Source organism: Leptonychotes weddellii, chromosome 1 (genome assembly GCF_054177405.1).
Source record: "Leptonychotes weddellii isolate Sample4059 chromosome 1, ASM5417740v2, whole genome shotgun sequence".
Taxonomy (NCBI): domain Eukaryota; kingdom Metazoa; phylum Chordata; class Mammalia; order Carnivora; family Phocidae; genus Leptonychotes; species Leptonychotes weddellii.
In genome coordinates this window covers 167,832,806-167,856,283 of record NC_138369.1, presented here as the reverse complement: position 1 = coordinate 167,856,283, position 23,478 = coordinate 167,832,806, and the positions used below count along the sequence as shown (strand labels likewise).

Below are 23,478 nucleotides of genomic sequence, written 5' to 3'. Positions count from 1 at the left end.
AAGCACACTACAGAATTTGCCACCCAAGAGAGCTGCTGCTTCTGTCATAATCAGGAAGTGGCCAAATCAAGAAGACACTATCACTGTGGCAGGCTCCAGAGCCATATTGTCTCTGCTGAGACTTGTTACATTAAAAATGAATGCCCATAGCTTGTATTTTGCCCCATGTTAGTCAGTTTTGTATCAGTGCCTTAGGTTGGTGGATGTGGTGGACTGGACCTAAACCCCCACATCTTATTCTTGCAACAAGAGAAGTTTCTTTCTTTCTTTCCTTCTTTCTCTCTTTTTCTTTTTTTCTGCCCTCCCATCCTTCCTTCCTTCCTTCCATCCTTCCTTCCTTCCTCTGTCCTTCTTTTTCTCTTTTCCTCCTCTTCTTCCTCTTCTACACATTGATTTTAGGTTTAGTGAATGACAGATGTCAACTACAGTAAGAAATACATATGCCCAAAATATCTAGAGAGAAATAGCTATGTAATTAAATGCTGTATTGTAAGCATCAAGCCTGACTTCTGTAAGAATTCTCAGAAGGAATTTCAAAAGAAAAAATAATATAGTTGTCAGCAGTACAAAATTGGGGGATCAAATAAGCCTTAAAAAAAAATCCCAGCTTTGAAATTTACTTGATATGTGATCTTGAACAGGTTCCTTAGACTCTTCAAGCCCCATTTCTTCTATAGAATGAAGAAACTGTTACTCTTATTCATCATTTGAGAATAAAAAGTAACAGTATAATTAACATTATTAGCACAGTGGTTGGCACAAAAATAAATGATCACTAATAGGTGTTATCTCTATAAACATAACTGTGGTTTGTGGTTTAACGGTGCCAGTTCCACAGAGATGAGAGTTCAGATTTAAAGGAAGATCTAGAGTTAAAAGTGGTGAAAGGAGGTGGTTAAGACATTATCATCGCACACTATTCTAGCATCTTTCACAAAAGAGCTTAAAAAGCACTTAAAGCCAAGTGTCTTATAAATGGATAAATGGACACATTGAAATGTGACATGTCATTTTAGAATAGGTGAGTAAGGGAGAAGTCAAGGTAGGTGACTCTCAGATTGGTATTTTAACCACTCAACTGCATTTCTTACTCGCCTCCAAACTATTAAAATTGGGAGTTTTTTGTTCTGTCTCCATATTAGCATCAGCATTGACAGAGCTATTAATAACATAGACACTAAAGAAAGAAAATGAGATTAACAATGGCATTCCATCAGCTAGGTCTTCATCAAGCTATGAACAAGAGGAGTCAGTGTCAAAACAGTGCATGTAATCCTTTTCTTGATTTCTGGATTGTAAAATGACTCCTAACAAGCTGACATATAAAACATAGATTACCTTCATTAAAAAGAAGGCACTGTTCTTTCATTTTTATTTTTTTACCCAATATATCTATGATCACATACAGTGATTCTTCGGCCACCAATTCCTGTGTGAACACTTTCTGGTGGTTTTAATTAGTCTCCTCTCATAAATAGAGACTTATGTTAATAAAATAAAATCAATAGATTAAGGTTAATTATACCTTATTCTCTTTTTTATTTCCTAAGCTTATGATACAATTACTAATTGAATCTAATGAAAGCCATAGTTCTCTCTTTAATCATGTTTTAAAGAAAAAGCTGTAAAGCAAAAAAGCCCATTCTCACTTGAATTTTCTCTTAAAAGCTTTTGTCATCTGTACTGATTCTGGATTGAAATATTGTAGATTAGGAACCCTGGCTTGTTTCTACTGGAGGAGATTATAAAGTTCTCGTTCATCAACCTTATTCTGTGGATGCAGAGACTGAAGCTCTGCGAGAATTTTTGGATCTTGCCCAGTTGAGGAGCAGACCTGGGGAAGCAAGCCAGGTTCTGGAGTGCCAGGTCAGTGTTTTCTCATTGTAAGGTTGGAATTTCATATTTTTACCCATCGCATTTCCTACCGGACTTCTCGCAAGTTCATTTGGCTTGCTCTCTGCTCTCGTTCCATTTGTGGCTATGAGGAGGAAATAAGATAATGATCTACATGGCAGCAACTTAATAAGCATTATTCCCCTTCCCAAAACCTTGTGTAAATATAATTTCATAAATCATGACACATTTGAAGATACTTCAGAAAAGCTCTCTTTTTTAAGAAATCTGGAATGGAATCTTTTTGTAAAGGAAGAATCTTTTATAATGCAAATAACCATCCCCTAGGAAACTTGTTTTGTCATCCTGGATATTTATAGCGCTGTGAGAGGACTTTGTTAGTTCAGGATTGATAGAAAGCTCACTTAGCACACCAGTAGACAAATGGCAAAATTTTATGTGATTTACCAGCTCTGTCCCTGATGGATTAGATACAGTACCTGTGCATTCTCCGGGCACTACAAGCTCTGTGATCTGCCCTGACATGACAGGCCATGTGGGGATGCCATACACCACCTGCTTCTCTTGAGGAAATCAGAATTCATTAGCTATATAGGGTTGTTACTCTTTGATAGGAGCCGGACGGGCTGGCAAGAAAGTCTACTTTTCCCATCAGGATGAGCTGACATTGCTTCTTCTTCTTCATTGCATTCTCATGGGGGGATGAAATCTGTTTTCCCTGAGGACCGTAACATTATTATAGTAATATACTGGGGGACCTCCAATGTACAGACTGTCATCTAAATTCAGTGGTTCCTGAAATGCCCACTTTTAATTAAATGTGCTGTCATAAATTACTGGGCATTCTTTGATGATGACGGCAGCATCCACAAAATGATTAGTGCCTTTAAAACACATCAGTGTGCTGTCTATGCACTTGTCTTCAAATAATACTAAATTATTCATATTAGTGCTTTGATAAGGGTGTACTTTCTGAGTTCTTTGTTTAGTAGTGGGAAATAACATTATATTTCCTCGGCTTTTTTATAGCCACTCTCCCTCTGGCCAATAGTGCTCATTTGTGAGATCTCTGATCTAAATGACAGGTAGATTCTGCAGCTGTGCAGTCAAGTATAGAAGTAGTATTGTGTCCTGGCTAAGACATCAGGCATAAAATACCAGTCTTACCACATACTAATTATGTGACCTTAGGCAAGAATCTCGACTGCTCTGTGCCTCGGTTTACTCATCTGTAAATTGGGGAGTAGGACTCCTTCCCATGGGTGATGGTTTGTAATTCAGTCACACCAACCTCCTCTTTGTTTTGACAACAGAGCTGATAGCTCATGTGTATGCCTCTGTGTGTGTGTGTGTGTGTGTGTGTGTGTACACACTCTCTCTTGTGGCTTTAGGTGCATTGCAAAACTATTTTATTAACTTTGGAGCATTATAATCATCTTTGCCAGATGTCTCTAAGAATTTTTTTAAAAAGGAACTTCCATTAATTTCCATGTCTTTTTTGAACATCTGTGGGAACTTTACTGAAGCACAGGAACCTAAGAAATGTCTGGAAACAGGCTCATTAAGTTTGGATGTGGCATTCTTGGAATTGCTGTATTTTAATATTAGTAAAACCATTTCAGTTATGTAAGTGAATCATCCTCATTCTCTCAAGAGAATGAGTCGGACAATATAAATTGGGTTAACTTATTTTAATGAGAAGTTATGTGTATACATATGTGTGTGTGTATTTGTATTATGTTCAACTCTTGCTTCAATATTAGAATTCAATGTAACTAATAATGACTTTAATGAGAAATAACATCTATAAGTATCTTCAATGTGTTTGGCATCGTGTAAGGATTTTATGAAGGCTAGCTCATTTAATCTTCAAAGTTAAGAAAATCATAGACTCCAACAGGATCCTGAAATCAGCAGTCACTGATGGTTGAATATTTGAGAGGACCACTTATAATTCTTCTTTGCATCTAAAACAGTGTCTGATACATAGTACATGCTCAATAAATATTTGTTGAATAAACTGTGAATGTATGAATGAACGAATTATACAATTCCAAAAGATAATATTAGAATGAAAGCATGACTAACATTTAATCAAAGTAGAGCACTATATGCATGACTCTAGACAAGTTAATTTACCATTTGGGATCTCAGTTTATTCATCTGCGAATCAGAGGTCAGATCTCTACAGTCTTAAAAGTCCACCATGGGATTTACACCATCATTTACTGCCAATCGGTTTTCTCTGGTGCAGAAACACGTTTCACATTTCCACTAGTTAGGCAACAACAATCCCTGACATATTCACTTCATTTTTCCTTTTTGACTTTGTGATTTGAAAGTAAGATTTAAGGGGCGCCTGGGTGGCTCAGTCATTAAGCGCCTGCCTTCGGCTCAGGTCATGATCCCAGGGTCCTGGGATCGAGCCCCGCATTGGGCTCCCTGCCCAGTGGGAAGCCTGCTTCTCCCTCTCCCACTCCCCCTGCTTGTGCTTTCTCTCTCTTGCTGTGTCTCTCTCTGTCAAATAAATAAATAAAATCTTTAAAAAATATTTTTTGTAAAAAAAAAAGTAAGTAAGATTTAAAAACCAATAAAGCAAGAAACAGACACATATTAGATTCAACCCCAAAGGACAGCCAACCATAATCACTGCATGAGAATAGAAATATGGCATTAGGTATCCAAAATTTCTCTTAAGTGGCTTCTTCTCTTTCTTCATTTTGAATTTTTTTTTCATTTGACCTAATACGACCTTGTTGCATAGTTATGTGAAAATGTTACTCCTACAGCCTCCTCTCATCTACTTGAATAATAACACATGTTGGACGTATTCTTTAGTTTCTGCTGGCCCATTTGTAATAATTTGCCTACATTTCATTTTTTATTTTCCTAACAATTGCCAGGGGTAAAAATTAAATTAAGCCACAAACTCCCTAGTGAATGAAAGGTAAGACTAATGATTGGTGCTTGATTTAGGGGATAATGAAATGAAGGCTAACAGGAGCAAGTTTTGTCTGGTATTTATGGCAAGTGTCAAATTAATGGACTAGACAGAATCATTTCATTGACTCTCTGAAATGGTGTCTTCTTTTTGGAGTTCAGAGTAACACATACACACACACACACACACACACACAGATGTAGCTCTAAAAATAAAGCTGTATCTAGTCTTTCCTTGACTTGCCCCTCTAGGAATACAGGGTCTGAACTCTGAATACATACATAGCAGTCTGCTTATGTAAGCAGAAGTCAGAAAGGAAAGCAGCTGCTTTGAGTCTGGTACAAGCAGTACTAAAAATTGCTTAACCAATTCAATAGTAATCTACAAGTAGGCAACACCCAGGGAACAGATGTACTATTAATTAAGTAGATGTTGCCCTGTTTGAGTAATCCCCTTCCCCCATATAATCACACTTCAGACACACATTTAATGTGCTTGACTCTCTCTGCCATCTTGCAGGAAGCAGGTTGCTGAAGGAAAACTACATTACATCTTATATCTTATTAGGGATTAAAAGAAGTTTTAACCCAAAATCTTGTTCTTTTTTCTTTTTTTTAAAAGTTTTATTTATTTAAGTAATCTCCACACCCAACACAGAGCTCGAACTTAGAACCCCGAGATCAATACTCTTCCTACTAAGCTAGCTAGGCACCCCTCAAAATCTTTTTCAATGTATCCATTACAAAAAAACTCTTCAACAAAAAATTCCCAAACCAAAGTGATTCATAAGTAAAAATTGGATAACCCGGATTCCAGTAAAACAGAACAAAGTAGATAGTCCCTAGAAAATGTTGTGCCAATATATGCCCTAAAAATAACCAATCTCTATCCCTGGTCTTATGAAATTCCTTCAGTCTTAATCCAGATGTCTCCTTACCTCAGCCCAGAGCTAACTGTACCTCTTACCACGATCAGCAGCCCCACGTGTTTGACCAGTTCTGCGTGGGCTCAATACCTGCTTGTATTAGCTTATTAGTCAAAGGCTTCACCCAAGTGAAGCAGAGACTGTTCTTGAATAATACACCCCCTGTCCCAGACTCAAACACTTAGAGCTCCGTTGCACACAAGTTGTGTGAGTGCTCTGGAATTAATCTCTTTGGTAGCATTTTTCATGCAGCACAAAATAAACTTTCCCGTGTAAAACAAAAACCAAAATAATGAATTACTGATAGAATAAGTTAATTCAAAAGTATTGTGACTTTCATGATTAAAAATACAAAAGATATCTAATGTATCCCGTCTTTCATATTGCAAGTCGACCTTTTGGATTGGTTAACTCTAGACTACACACCTCTTTCTCTGTAGTCAAAACAGGTGGAAACTATTTTGAGGACTATGAGGTTTGCAGTCCAAAGAAATTTATCTAAATCCATACAATTCATTAGACTCAAAACAGTGGATTCTAATTATTGAGACATATTTGGCCCAGATTTTATGGATTATGTGAACATGGAACTTGCTCCTTCCCAGCTAAATTCCAAATATATGTGACAGGAAAGTGTTACTAGAAAGATGGATGGCCATCCTCTTTCCTGATGACCCTTCATAGTGCTGGTGTGATTGCTGATGGTGGTGAACGAACACAGTTGGCTTCCAGGCTGAGGTGTGGATCCATCCAGACCAACACTGAGGGAATTTCATAAAAAGATCATGGATAGAGATGGATTATTTTTTAGGACACATGATGACAAAGCATAGAGAATTGAAGGAGTGGTCAGTGTGACCATTAGCTCCTCAAAGGTCTGTTGATATCCCACCTCACCTCAGAGTTTGATTCCTGATTCCCAAGTATCTACCCCTACTCCTACCTGTTTCCTACTAGACATTGCCCTTCAGGTGATCCCCAGGCATTTTAACTTGGCAAAACCTGTTCCTCAAGTTCAGGGATGGAGTGTTTCAGCATCTGGAATTTTCAGTGACACTCTACTCAGCAGCTTGAAATAGGTAATTTAAATTGTCCTTGAGAGTTAAATCCTGACAGAAACACAATAAGGGTTAGAGAAAGAGTCTTTTCAGTTACTCTCCAGGGGACAAGTTATCCTGGATTTGGCAGTGCTCAGACGGATACTATCAGCCATTGGAATAATAAAACCAATTTTCCTTTTTCTGATTTTCATTCACTACTCTTCCCCACTTTTGCATTTCTGTTTTCCCCCTATGTGGAATACTGGTTCCAATATTCTTTACTATACAAATTCCTACCACACCAATCAAACCTCTCTACAACATGGTCTGTTGCCTATGATATAGTAGATGTTCAAAAAGCACTTTGAACATCAAAAACATAAATGGTTTTGAATGAAGGAGAAGATGGATGATAACAAGAAAATCTGAAGGGTTCTTAAAGGTGCCTGGGAGCAGTTTTAGCTCTTTCAAGGATGGTGAAAGATGTGGCGACATAGTCTTCCCCGAAAAGTGTAAGGGATTTTACACAACATTCAGTTGCTCTGAAGAGAAAGGCCAGATGAATCACAGGTGTATTTCAACATACTCAGGATATTGTGATAGATTAAATTTTCTCAAAGGAAAGTACTATGTGATATAATTAGCATACTCTAGTGCGTATCTCTGTTGGTGGGTTGCTGGGGAATGGAAACTTGAGGTTATGAGGATTTAATTGCATGTTTTTATTTAAAAGACTTGCCTTATTGACTGACCAGGGCTTAGAATAAGGTATAAGCCCTGGTTAATAAAGGAAGCACTCTACATCTCTCAAAGTTATAAAGACAAAAAGAGAAAGAAAGAAACAAATAAACAAACTTGAACTGAGATTCTATGACATAGTACTGAAATACAGGGAGGAAACACCAGTCATTTTACTGGGAAAAGGCAAAATGAACTACTTTTGGATTATCCTCGAAGACAAACCATACTTGAATTCTTCTGATTTCTTCGAGTAGTATTATTTTATTTTGTATTTTGTATTTTATTTTTCAGGAAGTTTCTAATTTTGAGAATGCACAACCAAAAAGAACGTAAGTCAAGTTTACTTTGAAAACTTTATGTTCTGTTAGTTCTATAATGTTGAATGGAATATTTTAGTGGTTTTCCTGTCAAAGCGCTTTTTAAAAAATTGTCATGTACAAATCTAGATATGTTTTACTCTGCTACCATTTATCTGTTTATGCTGATGCATAGGAAACCTGTGTTGTGACATTTCTGTCCACAGGGAGGTGAAAATTAAATTTCCAAAGAAGAAACGTGTTCAAACTAGGCTCATTAAAGTGGGAGCCTACTCGAAAACATGCTTCTATCAGTGACCTATTAATCTTCTGAAGGGTTCTTCTAATCCAAATGAAAATGTGTTTGTAAAGAGATTTGGGTTATTTAGGTCAGGCTTGGCTTTACATTCAGCACATCAAGCTGCCGGAAGATGTGGCACACACGTGTTGCATAAGGTAATGGGATTTTAACTAATAAGCAGGAAATACATAGGGGCCGGAAGTTGGTTTATGGGGAAATTTCCAGATTGGATGCTGATGATACGGAATAGCTTCCTTGCACTCTGGAGTGGTCTGAGACCAAACTATTAATATGTGAAATTCTTTCTGGATGGAGTCTTTCTGGACAGCTTTGCTCTCCTGCCCCCGAGGCATTCTGTGCTTTCATATATGTTCCTTCCTTTCCTGCTCAAAGCTTTCTCCCAGTAAGGATATAAAACACACTCATAGGAAGTAGGTGATTGGATGATTAGCAACTTAGAGCACTGGCAGACAAGGGTTGTTGTCTTTTAGCCAGAGTTAACTATTTAAACTACAACAGTGGCATTTTAAGCCTGAACAGGCGTGAAGAAGGGGTTTTTTGGCAGGGCTCATCTCAGTGGGAAAAACTGAGCTGCCTATTAGCTGTTCATTCCATCCACAGATAAGGAATTCTAAATAAAATACTTAAATGAAATGACAGCTACTGGCTTATGATTGATGCTTCTATAGATCAGAGGACACCAAAACATGGAGAGGCAAAGGGGAATGGATGAGAGGGAAAGTACCTGATGCTGACTGAATTAGGATTTTTCAAAATCAGTGAATGTGCTCTTCTAATTATGACCAATTAAAATAAAATTGAAGACTCTCGAGTTCCCTAATTCTCTTGTCTACCACTCCCCTGAAGGGAATAACATCTCAATGCTGTTCTGCACCTACCTCACCTTATAATACTATAAATAGCTGTTTGGGAACACTTACTCTTTGCCAAGAGGTGTCCTAAGTGTTTGCATTGACAAATTAAAAAAACAAAATAAAATGGTAAAGACAAAAATTATATATACAGATTTTTTTCTTACAACCCTGAACTTAAGGAAAGGTGAACTTGGCATTAATTTAATGACTACCAAGAATATAAATAGTGGGAAACAATCAAGCTACCACAAAGTTAATTATATGTACAGGACACGCGTGTGTTCACCCAGTGCATAATGTAATTAACACGATCGAGTCAGTGTAGTCTTATCCTCTGTTTCTGTTTTGGACATTTTATTATGGAAATTTTCAATTATACACAAAGGAGGAGATAATGATGAACTCACATCACCAAGCTTGAACAAGTGTCAACCTATAGTCAATCTTATTTCATTTCTACCTATTTGACTTCCCAGCCCTCCAACCCTCACTATTTTTTTAGAGCAGATCCCAGACACATAATTCATTTTTTGATATATATTGCTATACAGTAAGTACTGTATTTTAAAAAAAAAAAACATAACCACAGTGCCACACTGCACTAGAACAAAATAAGAAAAATTGTATAATATGGCCAAATATATAGTCACTGTTAAAATTTTTCTGAGAACCTCAAGGGCTTTTTTTAATAGTTAATTTGAATCATGATCCAAACAGGATCATTGCAATGCATTCAGTTCGTGTCTCTTAATTCATAGGTCCTTCTCCATTGATTTGTTGAAGAAACTGGATTGTTTGTTCTGAGGAATTTTCCATATTTTTGAATTTTGCTGATTGCGTCATTGTGGTATTTTTTTAAAAAAACATGTTCTTCTATCCCCTATGTTTCCTGTAAATTTTTTAGTTAGATCTCAGGGCTTGATAATGTTCAAGTTTGATACATGTGTATATATTTTAAAAGTAGGTCATCAGTGACTGTAGGCTTCCTGTTGCATTACTTTAGAAGCTCATATATCTGGTTGTCTGTAGTTTTATGACTGTGAACTTGCTTAGTGGGTTCAGATGGTATCAGACTGATCCATCCAGCACAAAGTTGCCCTTCAGCCTTTCAATGAAAAGTTTTAACAGCAATTGTTGATTACTGCCCAGATCTATCATTTCACTGGGGATTGTACATGATTATATTCAATCATTCTTTCTGTATTTATTGAATGGAATTATTTCAAAAAGAGCTTGTCCACATCAACTATATTGATTATCTTGAGATACAGTCATGTAAAAATGGCCCACTTTTTGTGTGTGTGGGTTTTATGAATGTTGCATGGAAATTTCTGCAAATTGCATGGAAATTTCCAGGCCAAGATTATACTTATATTAACTGTTCTTTGCCATCTAGGGTCAGGAAAATTCAGGGCTATATATAGACCTTAGTTAGAGGTAGAATATATTTCTGCTCTCAAACATATTGCAAGCATGTCTAGGTAATCTAATTTCTGTTTGATGAAAAATACTATTTACTAGATGTAGACTTAAATATCTGTTTCTTTTATTCTTCTAGGTCAATCCAGAGATCTATGTCTGAAAACAAAGGATTTGGTTAGTAATTTAGAAGATTACTCATGCAGATAATCTGTTCTGTTTCTCTAAAACTTCTTTTCTTCTGCCACTTCCATACAGCAACAATAATTGATTAATGAAAGTCAAATTGAGTTGTCTTTGAATTCTATAGAAGAAATTTTTTAAAAAGGAAGGTGGTTCCATTCTAACTATAAATGGCTAAGACAAAGAAATCGTTGATTTATTCAGAATAATTTCCTTTTACATTAAAAATATAATTCTCTTTGATGGTTTATTGGCTGATTATCTTCCGGCTTCCCAATGTTAACTTGGCTGGCCATGGTCAAGGTGACCTCTTCTGTATCTTTTCAGGTATATGAATCTAGGAGTGAATAAAAAGAAATAAAAAATGTGTTACAGAAGACTCTTCCACAGCATTTCAAAAACCAGAACTTTTCTGTAGTTTCTGTGATTACAGTTTCCGTAGTTATAATAAAGGCCATTGGCTTGATTTGTATTTTAATTCTGAAGTAAACATCTCATTCTATTAATCACTTTTAGAAAGCTAACAGATAACATCTCTCCTTCTCTTACAGAATATAGTGTCACTAATTATAAAATAGTTGCAGTGGCAAAACATCTGGATTAGGGGCGCCTGGGTGGCTCAGTTGGTTGAGCATCTGCCTTCAGCTCGAGTCATGATCCCAGTGTCCTGGGATCGAGTCCTGCGTCGGGCTTCCTGCTCAGCGGGGAGCCTGCTTCTCCCTCTCCTCCCCACTCATGCTCTCTGTTGCTATCTCTGACTCTCTCTCAAATAAATAAATAAAATCTCTTAAAAAAATCTGGATTATTCAGGCAATACTTTATTTTTTAAAACATTTTATTTATTTATTTGAGAGAGAGCACAAGTTGGGGGGGGAGGGGCACAGGGAGAGGGAGAAGCAGACTCCCCACTGAGCAGGGAGCCCGATGTGGGGCTTGATCCCAGGATCCCGAGATCATGACCTGAGCTGATGGCAGATGCTTGCTTAACTGACTGAGCCACCCAGGCGCCCAGGCAATAATTTATTTTTAATGAGGTTTGTTAAACTTGTGAGTGCCCTTTCTGCCCAGTAGAGTCTAGGAGTTGGATGCTCAAACTCCTTCCCCTGTCTTTTCAAAAACCAGTCTCCTGGGTAGATCTGAAAAGCTCATTCAGACCAAGGTGATGATCATCAATGGATGCATCTTCCAAGGGTGTCTGCATTTTAATCAGGTCTGATATTCTTCAGGTGGCAGCATCCACAGAGTTGTGTCCTGTCTCACTAATCAAGGCCCTGTGGGCAACTAGTTGTGAAATAGTTTGAATATTAGCCCTGATTTAAATAATGTATAGTCTTAAATATAAGGAAGTAAGGCAAAATTTTATTTTCCATCTAGATTTATTCTCATAACCTGCTATGCAATTTGTAAACACAAGGCTATAGAGATTTCCATCCTAACATAATTCTTGATGCTCGACTGCCTTCCTGTAGTCAAATATGAGAGTAAATAGTGTCTTTAAAAACAGCACAGGCGTGCTGACTTTGTTTCCATATGATGCTTTGGGTGCATTATCTCACATTTGCTTGATCAGTACGATGACATGACATGTGGAATGATCATCTTTGGTGAGGAGATGAGAAGCGATTCTAATTCTTCATGTTAGCACAGTTCAGTTCTTCACCGCACGTCGAGGCCCTGCTCTAGGTGGTGGGAGGACAAGACCAAGTAAGTCATCGTTCTTCCACTCAAGACTTGAGAGTTTCTTAAAACCATCACAGCTAGTGTTCTCTCCAACACTTGATCATTTTGTTACAAATGATGAGGAATGTGGAGGGTGGGGACACTTGAACTAAGCATAAAAACATAAATGTTAATTCAGGAAAAAATCCTTCCAAGAATAATGTAATCACAAACCATCAACAGGTATTTCAATAGTAGCATCCTACCACATATGCTTGGGTGCTTATGTAGTTTATGGAAATAAATGGGGGCCCTCAGGACACTTGGGATTGTCTGTCAGGCAGTAGAACTCTCCAGGATGGACCACAGAGCTCTCCTGTCACTTAACCAAGTTACAACTGTGTGCTGATCTTGTTTTGATTTCAAATTTCTTACAGTTACTGGACAGATGTTACTGTGAATTCTGCTAACCAATCTTCTGCTTTATTTTAGAAAGAAAAACAATGAATGACACAATCTGGCCGGAACCCTGCAAGCCTGAGAATGGTTCCCACATCAGAAGACTCTGTCAGCTAAAAGGTAATTGCTAAATTCAGTTCAGCTGACTTCACATTTTCTGAAAGTAGTTTAAAGGGTAGGTAAGAAAAATTTACATCTTTCCCTATTAAAATAAGCAGGGCATTGTGGTCTACTTTAAAAAGGAAAGACAACTAGAATAGGAAGTATATGTTATTAATAGTGTGTCCAGGTGTGCCTAGATACGTACAGACATATAGAAAGGAAGTCAAATCTAATTAGGTTGACTGTGGAAGCAAAGAATTAATTGCCAATAATATTTGGAAGTCTTTGATGTCTATAAGAATTTTTTTAAATGTATTAAAAATCAGCACATAGAAAAATTCTCTAAATAACATCAATATATTAACAGTTGTTAAAGCATTTGTTTTCCCTAAAAATATAGAAGAGTAACCTTGATTATTAATACAAAATTGTATCATTTCATAATTTAAAAATTCCCAAGAAGAGAAAATTAGCAGCTAGGTGTAGAAAAATTTATTAATGATAAATGACTTCAAAATTAAAATTATTTAACTTGGGGAAGGTAATGAATAAAACAAAAAGTCTTCAGAGTTCACAAAGATGAACAACAGCATAAAAAGTTGATCTGCTTGGTATTCTCCCTCTAATGTTACTGGAACAAGAAATAATTGATTATGTTAGTTATTGATTATTTAAGAGTTTCTAGTTTTTAATTAAAGACATTTTTTAGTATCTTGGGACAAAGGGAATTATCATGCATATTTATCATGAGTTTAGTGATTTGATTATATATTCTGTCCAGATTTTACCTTTTATTTAAGAGTGCCCTTAGATTTACTAAGTAATTATTTATGAAAATAATTTATTTTGAAATATTTCAATTTTATTCAAGATGATGTAACATTTGCGGGAATAATTTTTAACTGAATTTTTTAATAGTGAAACATTTTGGGATTCAGATATTTTCTTTTAATCACAACATGGGAAATGTCTTAATAAGATCATGGTTTGATTGGACTGTATCTTTACCTTATGGATGCCAGCTATGTTCATTCACACTTTCTATAGATTAGTCAAACATTCATCTACATAATCCCTCCTCTGTCCCTTTAATAAACACATGTGATTTTTAGATTATTGTATATTGATCGATGGATCAAGAAGTTATCATTGTACTATAGATTATTTTTAGTTATAAATTTTGTCATAAGTTTCTTCAAAAATTCAATCTGCTAAAACTGCCTTTCTCTGATTTTTTTTTTTTTTTTTTTTAATTTAGGAGTCATAGGCAGGTAATTCTATCATAGCCAAAAAAATCTTGGCTTATGGTGGGGTATTTCTGATTAGTGATGTGCTCTTTATCAGAGAAGAAAAAAGCAAGCCTTTACAGAAACCTTCTCAGCTTTGGTTACTTCTGAATCTTGAGCTATCGTGTATTCGTGTGTGTGTGCGTGTGTGTGAGTGTGTGTGTGTGTGTGTGTCTAAAATTTCAGCTGACATTTCAACCGTAGCAGCAGAGTCACAGGACGTTTCCTAGGGATTCGTGCTGTGCGAGGAAGAGCTGATGGCCCGACACCACAGCCAGCCGTGCCACTGTAAACTGAAGGGAGAAATTCAGCGGGGGAGGGAGGGCCACAGGTTGTGGACTTGAATTTTATGGGTGAAGGAGCTTCACTTGGAAAGCTCAGAGTATTTCTAGGCAATTAGTGCCCTACCCATCAACCCATAATATTTCTTTCTCATTTTTAAACACTACTTTTCAACTGTTAATTGCATAATTACTTAAGAGAGGTTTACTGTGTCTGAGGATAGGCAGTCTGTCAAGTTTAGGGAGAGGAAAACCGGAAGGTGCCTCATTGCCATAGCCAGAGCCCATTATTTTATTGAACATGTATGATGAAATTTTAAAGACAGCCTCAATAAAAATAGAAGAAAATATACAGGGAATTAAATGGTAGGAGTGGCACTAACTCCTAAGGAATCTGTTACAAACTCCAAGAAAAAACAACAAAAAAAAGCCATTTCTCTCAATTTCAAAATGGTATTTGTGCATGACACATATCAACAGCGTTTCAGGCCTAAAGAGTATTGGGGCCCAATGAAAGAAACATCCACGGGTTATGTTTAGCAAGGATTTTTCCTGGTGTTTGAATCATAAAGATATTCACGTAGCTCAATAATATGACTGTGTTATGTCAGTTAAGACAAAATTTATCAGAATACGTTGAGTGCCAGAAGCATAATATTTTTAGTTTATCTAGCCGATTTCCTTCTTCTAAGAAGAGCTTTATCGAAACCTTCATCTGTGCTGCTAAAAGAGACTGCATCTGTAAAGTAAATGCAGGATAAATTAGTGCTCAGGATCTTACGACTAAAGCCCTGGCGTAGCTGAGGTATCGAGGAAAATGAATCTGTAATTCACATTCATTGTAGTTTCAGCATCATAAATAGGCAGAATATTCATAATATTCATTAGAGTAAATAAAAATCAATTTTAAAATTTTAAAATTGATTTTGGCCTTAGTTTTATGAAGAAACTAAATTAAGCCGGAAAAGAACAAACTTTAAAATCTGTGAATTGGAGTTTACCTAAGATCAAGTTTTGATATAAGTAAAGGTAGTATCACGAACAAGGTTTTTATATTTTATGTCAGAAAGTACAAAGAATAAAAGCAAAGCAAAATTTTTTTAAAAATAGTAAAAAGGAAACAAAACATATTTAGAGATTTTTCAAACAGTGTGACTATGACAGACTATTCCATAAAACAGAAAATAGGCAAAAAAAAATAAAAATAAAAATAATAATAATAATTGGCCTGTTAGAACAAGAAACATGGTTAGTACTGAAGGGAATATTAATTTCACCCACACTGCTTTCAAATTATTTTAAAAATAAATACTCCTTACATATGATTTTGATGAGATTCATTATCAAAAATCCTATTATAGGAGGGATGTTATTAGGGCCTTCCAGTTTCACATTTGAATTGCCATTGGTTTGAAACCTTCTTTCCTGAATTCTAGTCAATATTATTACTTGGCCAGCCTCTTCAGAGAAAGCATATAAATATTCTGGCTTGATTCTTCCAGACCTTATTAATTCTCTTTCTTTTTTGGCTTGATACCCTCACTTTCAGGATGGCAAATATATAAAGTCACAAATGTATTTACTATTCTGTTTAATTTTCAGGGACCACCATCTAATTTAAAAATTGTTTCCCAAGACCATGTAATTTAACTCTGGTTAGACTGGCTCACGTGAGGAGTGACAGAGAGAAGCCCTATTGCACACCTGAACACCTGCTTATCATGTGGGACTAAACTCCCTGAGCAAAGGCTCCTGTGAGCGGGCCTCTTGCTTCCAAGGAGGGCTTTCTGAATCGAGTGATGAGAACACTCAGCATCCTAGTGTTTTGGACAAATGAGTCTCCCTTCAGTTCTTTAGGGGAGTTCTTCCTAGGATTATAGTTACCTGAGTATGGTCAGGAGTATCTTCATTAGAATCACCTAAAACCTGATTAGAAATAATTGCTTTTTTACCTGATCTCATTTCTTCCCCACATCTGCATTTGAGGGGCAGTTGGAGTCTGAATGTTTATGTTGAATGGTGCATTCCTACGTACACTGTTGTTTGTGACTCACGTAGTTTATAGTTTATGCATGTTCTGATAATCTTGTTGCTGCAAACAAACCACCCCAAATTTTAATGGCATCAAACATTTTATTAGGCTCATGGATTTTGTGGAATTCATTCAAGGCAGTGCTTCATGGTATCTGAGGCTTCTTCTGAGAGGACTTGAAGGACTGGAGAGGACTTAAATATTTGGTGGCTTGAATCATCTAGAGAGACCATTCCACTTATATATTTGGCACCTGTTCTGGGATAACTTGCAGGCTGGGCTTGGTGGAGACTTCCAATATGTAGCCTCTCCAAGTGACTTAAGCCGCCACCCGCCCCCCCAACCCAGCAAGGACTGGGTTGCAAGAGGGAAGGAGATATGAGAGGGAGCTTCACACATCCTGGGAGGAAGTGTCTGGAAAGTGAGCATCTCAAATGAACAAGGCAGAAGCTGCAAGGCTTCTTCTGACCTAGTTTTGGGGGGTCACAAAGCATCATTTCCACTGCATTGTCCTGTGACAAGTGAGTTACTAAGATCAGCTCAGTTCAATAAGAGGAGAATTGAACTCTAATTCTTGATGGAGGTGTGCCAAATTCACATTGCAGAACATGTGATGTGAGAGAGATTTCTGTGGCCATCTATGGATAGTACAACTGCATATTGCCTAATTCAACTATTGCAACTTTGTTGCTACTTAGGACCAGATTGCTTCTGTTTTTATAAATATTCTCTTATAAGGCAATATTTGGGAGATTGCAAATAAAAAAAAATGTATAAGACCACAAAACAAACAGCTAATCCTTATGAAATACCATTTTTCTAATGCTTCTTCCTTAGTCCAAGACCCTTGAAGGTCCTCCTTTTTCTACAGCAGAGGCCACATACTGGTAACTCTGTAACTGAATTTATTCTGAAAAAAGCTTCTTTAAACCATACTATATTTTAAAAATCAGGAAATTTTACATCAAGATCCATATATTTATTCTCTCTTTTTTTTTTTTTAAAGATTTTATTTATTTATTTGCGAGAGAGAGAATGAGAGACAGAGAGCATGAGAGGGAGGAGGGTCAGAGGGAGAAGCAGGCTCCCCGCCAAGCAGGGAGCGCGATGCGGGACTCGATCCCGGGACTCCAGGATCATGACCTGAGCCGAAGGCAGTCGCTTAACCAACTGAGCCACCCAGGCGCCCATATTTATTCTCTCTTGAAAAACATGAGGGAAACCGACAATCCTGGGTTCAAAGTCTGAAGTGATTTTGGTTGGGAAAGCAGAGAGCAATGGCCGCCCTTTAGCAGTGGTGACCCTTCAGCTCACCACAGATCTTTCATTATCTCCCTGACAAAATTCACCTCATTTAGTTAAGTTACTTATTTGACTCCTGCAGATATATTTATATTTGCAACATCGGTCTAGCAGATTATGTCCAAATTCCTCCACCTGGCACTCAAGGTTCTTTAAAATTTCACTTTATCTACCCTTCCAGCCCTATCTCCTCCTATGCTATATTCAGAATTGCCTGTCACTTGACCAATTTCAGTCTCTATACTTAAGTGCGTTCCACTTATTCCACACCAGAGGCTAGTGGTCGTCACACTGCTGCTATAGTTGTAATTTTTCCTTTTCTTCTGCCTTTCCAAACTACACCCACTCTTCAAGCTACCATTGGGGTCCTACCTCTTCCAGGAGTAGCCTGACTCATAGTGATCTCTCCCCAGAGCAGCATCTGAATCACTCATTTTACTACTTTGCGTCGCTATTTAAGTGATGTAAGTGTGTTGTGCATATGCCTCAGCTGCTTCCAGATTCGAGAATACAGGTGACCACTCTATTGTTCTTTTCCTCTATCCAGAAGGATAACTATAGAGGGAGTTTCTCCAAAAATTCATGTTAAAGGAATCTAAAGGGAAGAGATGAAAAGAAAGGAAGGAAGAGAGGACAGAAATTTTTTTTTCTAAATACAAAGACTTAAAAAAAAAAAAAAAAAAGGAAAAGAAAAACGTTGCCCAAACCGCTTCTTGCATCCTGATGCTGTAATGGAAGATCTGGTTTCAAAGAGTCAGATCACAAAACCAGCTTATAATAACATTTAAGTATTTTCTGGAATCTTGTGTAGTTATTCTGATTTTAAATATTGTTAACTATATACATAACTCTGAGACTGAGCTGTGAATTTAAACTGTCTTTTCATTATTGCTAAGATGGGGCTTTGGAGGAGAACCTGCCCCAGTTTTTTACTGTGCGTGGAGGGTAGGCAGGCCTTGCCTACTCCCTCGATCCCCCCGCCCCCCATGGAATCTGAGAATGAGGAATAGCAGGAAACAGAAGCAGTGATTCCAAGTAAAGCATGAAGGTGAAGGGAGTGATTTCTGCGGTCGCAGTATCCTCTTCAGGTACTAAGGGGCTTGGATTAAGGGAACCCTAAAGTTCTGTCCTCTTTTAGCACAGGTGCATTTCAGATTTAAATAAAGGGAGGCCCCTTTTCCAGTGCCTGATAGGGAAATGCTACTACTTTTTGAAAGGTTTCATGTAGCTGCAAGCAAATGGATGCCACATTGCAAGCCCTTTACTAAAGCGTGCATGGAACAATTTCAACAAAATAATCCATGTTGAGAAGACATCTATAAGCTAATGAAACTCAAAATGCCAGGGGTGGAAAGCCTAGTTTAACAGAATCAGGTGAGGTGATAACTTCGTGGAATCATAGCATTTTGGAGTTAGACATGGCTTTAGTAGGTTGTATGCTACTCTTTTATTACTGACAGGGAAACTGAGTCCCAGAGAGGTTCTGTGGCTTGCTCAGATACTCAGGTGGCCAGTGGCATTCTTCATTTTTACTTTGTTAAATTTGTATTTTATTTTGATCTGTTTCTTGTGAGAATAACATATCTTTAAGAAAAAGATTTATGATCTGGGCAATATAGTACCTTAATAGATTAATGAAAAGTATAATGAGTATTAAATTGCACTTAAACTTCTTAAATCCTGTAATTTCTGATAATCTACATATAACATTTATCTCTTTTCATAGATCTAAATGAAGATGATTTTTTTTTGAGTAATAACATACATACTTTTCAAGGAAAAAAACCACCAGGCATTTCCTGTCAGGTAATGTGAATAATCAACACTTGGCGTGTGTTTTGTGAAAATCATCTTGTTATTGAGCTCTGTAATATTCTAGACGCAGTGTACAATACTTAGCCTTGTAGCTATTTTGTATTTAGGTATTACAGGTTGTTTTTGTAATTGATACGCTTGTATCTCTGTGAATTGGAATATAAATGAAAAAATCAAATGATGACTTGAGTTAATAAACCATTTTGATTATGCAAAACATTATGCCTTACAGCCTTTTGATAAGTAACTCTGAGCCTGTTAAATTAATGTACTGGGATTTTCTCTGACAAGACCTATGTTAAGTGCTTAGAACTATCTGGCAACCTTCAGTGAGGGGCACATCCCTCATGTTTTTACGTTTGATATAAAAACATATACTGTTATTCCTGACATATCCCTTATAAATTGCATTAATTAGCCCAGGAGTTCAGGCAATTAAGAATGTCTGAACCTTGGGCCTCCCTCATAATAATAACATAACATTAATTAACAGCCAAATAGTTGCTATTCACCTTATAATAAAAAACAGTATATGAGCCAGTCGGGCCAACTCAAGCATCATACTGATTTTTGATATTTTTCTGACAGCCCTTCATGTTCTCTTTCATCATTCTGATAGTTTTATTAGGAAATTTAGAACTGGCCTTCCTCGGTGCAGTAGACTGATCAATTGGAAGACAGGATACAGCATCTGAATTGTGAGGGGCTGATTTGGTGAGGAAAGGAAGCTCACATTCCTAAATCCAGCCTGATTTCTGAGGCTGTCAGAGGCCTTCCGATGGATTGGACAGTGGACTGTAACTTGTGATCAGCCACGGTTTCTCCTGGCGGTTTGGATGCTGCCAGAGTAATAGTAGTGAGCTCCCGAGGGGGCTGCCCCACATTGCCTGAGTGCCTTCAACCGGCGAAATCTCCTGCAGTGCATGGTGGAGAGTTCTGGAAACAGAGCTCTGAATCCTAGTTTGGCCCTTAGTAACTCTGTGATTTGGGGCAATTTACTAATCTCTCTCTGCCTAAGTTTTCATGATCTGTAAAGTCGGTCTATAAAGAACCTTTCTCTCCTGTCAGGAGGATTGAAAGAGGTACTCTATTTTAAAGCACTTTGCTGCATGGCTGGCATTTAGGAGATGCTTAAAAAGGTTTAATTGTGGTCGTCCCTGAGGCTCCTCTTTTCTCTCCTCCTTCCCTTTCCTCCTCCTTTTACTCTTTGCAAGGGCTTTACGACACTTTCACAAGCACGGCTGGCAGATTATTTCTGAAATCTGCAGTCTCATTCTCCTAAATTTAGATGAAACCTTAGATATAGTATCTAAGTAAACAGTGTCTGATGGCCAGGAAATAAATGAAGGCCGATTTACAGTGAGAGCTCCCCAGACATGTGTGGTGCCAAGAGAAGTCCTTCTTTAGGTTTTTAGTGAAAAAATAGAACCATCTCTGAGAATGAAGAAAATGATGTAAAAACTTTGTAGGAGGGTTAAAGGTAAATCTTTGCTACCCCAATCCTTCTGGCATTTTCATTGGCTAAGAAATGATCCTTCTAGAATAGTAACCACTCACTTGTACTGTGTAGTTTATCACTAAAGATCAGTTGAGGGAATTCATAAGCAGTGACAGAAAGCAGGAGATATCTAATCTAGAAATCTTCATTTGGGAGTAGAGGTTGGTCTCATCTATCTTTAATATCTCTCTCTTTTTTTAAGATTTTATTTATTTATTTGACAGAGAGAGACACAGCAAGAGAGGGAACACAAGCAGGGGGAGTGGGAGAGGGAGAAACAGGCCTCCCACGGAGCAGGGAGCCCAATGCGGAGCTCAATCCCAGGACCCTGGGACCTTGACCTGAGCCGAAGGCAGACGCTTAACAATTGAGCCACTTAAGCCACCCAGGCGCCCCTAATATCTCTCTTCTTATTCATGGTGGGCATGCAGTTGAATTTAACTAATTAAGAAACACTCTGGGGCGCCTGGGTGGCTCAGTCAGTTAAGCATCTGCCTTCAGCTCAGGTCATGATCTCAGGGTCCTGGGATCGAGCCCCTCATCAGGCTCTCCTTTCAACGGCAAGTCTGCTTCTCTCTCTCCCTCTGTGCTCTCTATTGCTTTTGCTCTCTCTTAAATAAATAAAATCTTTAAAAATATATTAAAAAAATACTTTTCCTGTATGACAGAATACTTTAGTGAAGTATTATTAAGTGTTATGCAAACTATTAACCTGTTAACTCCTTGTGACTGAGAAAAAGTAAAAAGAGTTTACTCTTTGAAAGGTGGGGCAGAGAGGGCACCATGCTCTGGTGTGAGGGGGCAGACTGGCTTATCAGTGGGAGCTGTAAGAATGGACTTTGGCATAGACTGGCCTCTCATCAAGTGAGCAAATGACTTCTCAGAGCAGTGTTTCTCCACTGTGGCCTGGGGACTGTCTGTATCAGAATAAGGGGACTTGGGGGCACCCGACTCTTGACTTGGGCTCAGGTCATGACCTCAGGGTCATGAGATCGAGCCCTGCATGGGGCTCCTTGCTGGGGGTGGAGTCTGCTGAGGATTCTCTCTCTCCCTCTGCCCCCCACCTCGCTCATGCGTGCTCTCAATCTCTCAAAAAAAAAAAAAAAAAAAGAATGCAGGTACTTGTTAAAAGTGCAGACTTCTGAGCCTCACCCCTGTCCAACTGAATCACCATGTCTGGGGCTAGGAATAGGTATTTTTATGAGTGAAATGATGATGCTAAGTACATGAACCATGAGACTCTATGGCATCCAGACAGCTGATTGATGGGCACTCGACTACAGACATGATGCCTCATGAAATTTCACTTTACAAGCCCAAACTTGGCTCATGTCTGGTCTGGGAAGACAATAGCCTCATGGAAAAATCGAAGCTGGTTTTTGTTTCCTATTGTGAGAATGATCCATATTCATTGTAGAACTTTTTAAAATCATGTAAAAGTAGAAAGGATTAAAATAATGAATAGTATCTTAACAGGGCACACATTTTCATATGGCTGGCCATTTTACTGAATATCATTAACATGGGATAAAGTTCATCGGACGTAAAATATATTCATAGCAATTATCACAGGACTATGCCTGCAAAAATATACTTTGGACAATAAAAACATTCATAATACAAAATTTAAACATTAACTGAATTCCCAATCAGGAACCCCTCAACTAGACATGTTTCCTTCATGTTCTGAAAATAAGAGGACAGATTTCAGGCATAGAAGAAAGTACAAGGAACCAAGGGGCAGGAGGTGGGGGCGGGAAGCGTTTATGGAATTCTCTCTCCAATACCGATTTAGTTCCATGAATATTTCTGACTGCTTGGCCTGGGATAAACTTGCTGGAGAACCCACCTTGCAGGACAAGTGCTGATGGGGAGAGTTTGAAGCAAAGCTATCTGCCCGGTACTCTGATCATTATACCGACCATTTGACTCCCAGCATTTATATTTGTATCCTTGGTCTTATTTGTTCTTTTCTGGCAGCATTCAGTTGATGGCTCAGACCTTTTGTAGCATATTGAAAAGGGTATAAAATATGCAGTAATACAGACTTTGGACTAATATATTTTCAAAAATGTTTCATGCCTCATTTCTCACGTAAATTCCTAGGTTGCTTTCAGCCTTCAGAGCGTCATTCATATTCATGATAGAAAAGAGGGATAACATTTATTACTTTCAGTGCTGGTGATATTAAGCCCCGTCAAGCACCCCCACCCAGGACTGCACCAAAACATTTTCTCCCTAAGTTGCTTCAGTGGAAAAAGTGTTGCTGCGTGAATTAATTTTTAAAAATATGTGTGTGTATGTAAATGTGGGTTAGGTTCTCTTCTAAGGGTTAGATCACTTCGCACCCATTTCATCCAATTTCTCCTTTGATGTCCTTTTCTTTGGAGACTGCAAAGCTTACGTATTTGAATTCTCAGCCTCCCCTTTAGTTAGGGTGGTCATGAGATCCAGTTCTGACCAGGGAAT

The 23,478-nt window shown here is 37.8% G+C and overlaps 1 protein-coding gene across 2 annotated transcripts in view; it reads left to right on the top strand.

The window, feature by feature from the left end:
• SAMSN1 (SAM domain, SH3 domain and nuclear localization signals 1) overlaps positions 1-23,478 on the top strand; it is a 131,859-nt gene that overhangs the window by 10,846 nt on the left and 97,535 nt on the right. Inside the window, exons 2-5 of one of the 2 annotated variants that reach the window (XM_031030442.2) lie at positions 7,793-7,830; positions 10,532-10,569; positions 12,727-12,813; positions 19,423-19,502. In XM_031030442.2, the coding sequence (XP_030886302.2) occupies positions 7,793-7,830; positions 10,532-10,569; positions 12,727-12,813; positions 19,423-19,502 (243 nt within the window). Of the gene's footprint in view, positions 1-7,792; positions 7,831-10,531; positions 10,570-12,726; positions 12,814-19,422; positions 19,503-23,478 lie in introns of those variants that run through there. The other variant, XM_081798780.1, reaches the window with a different exon arrangement.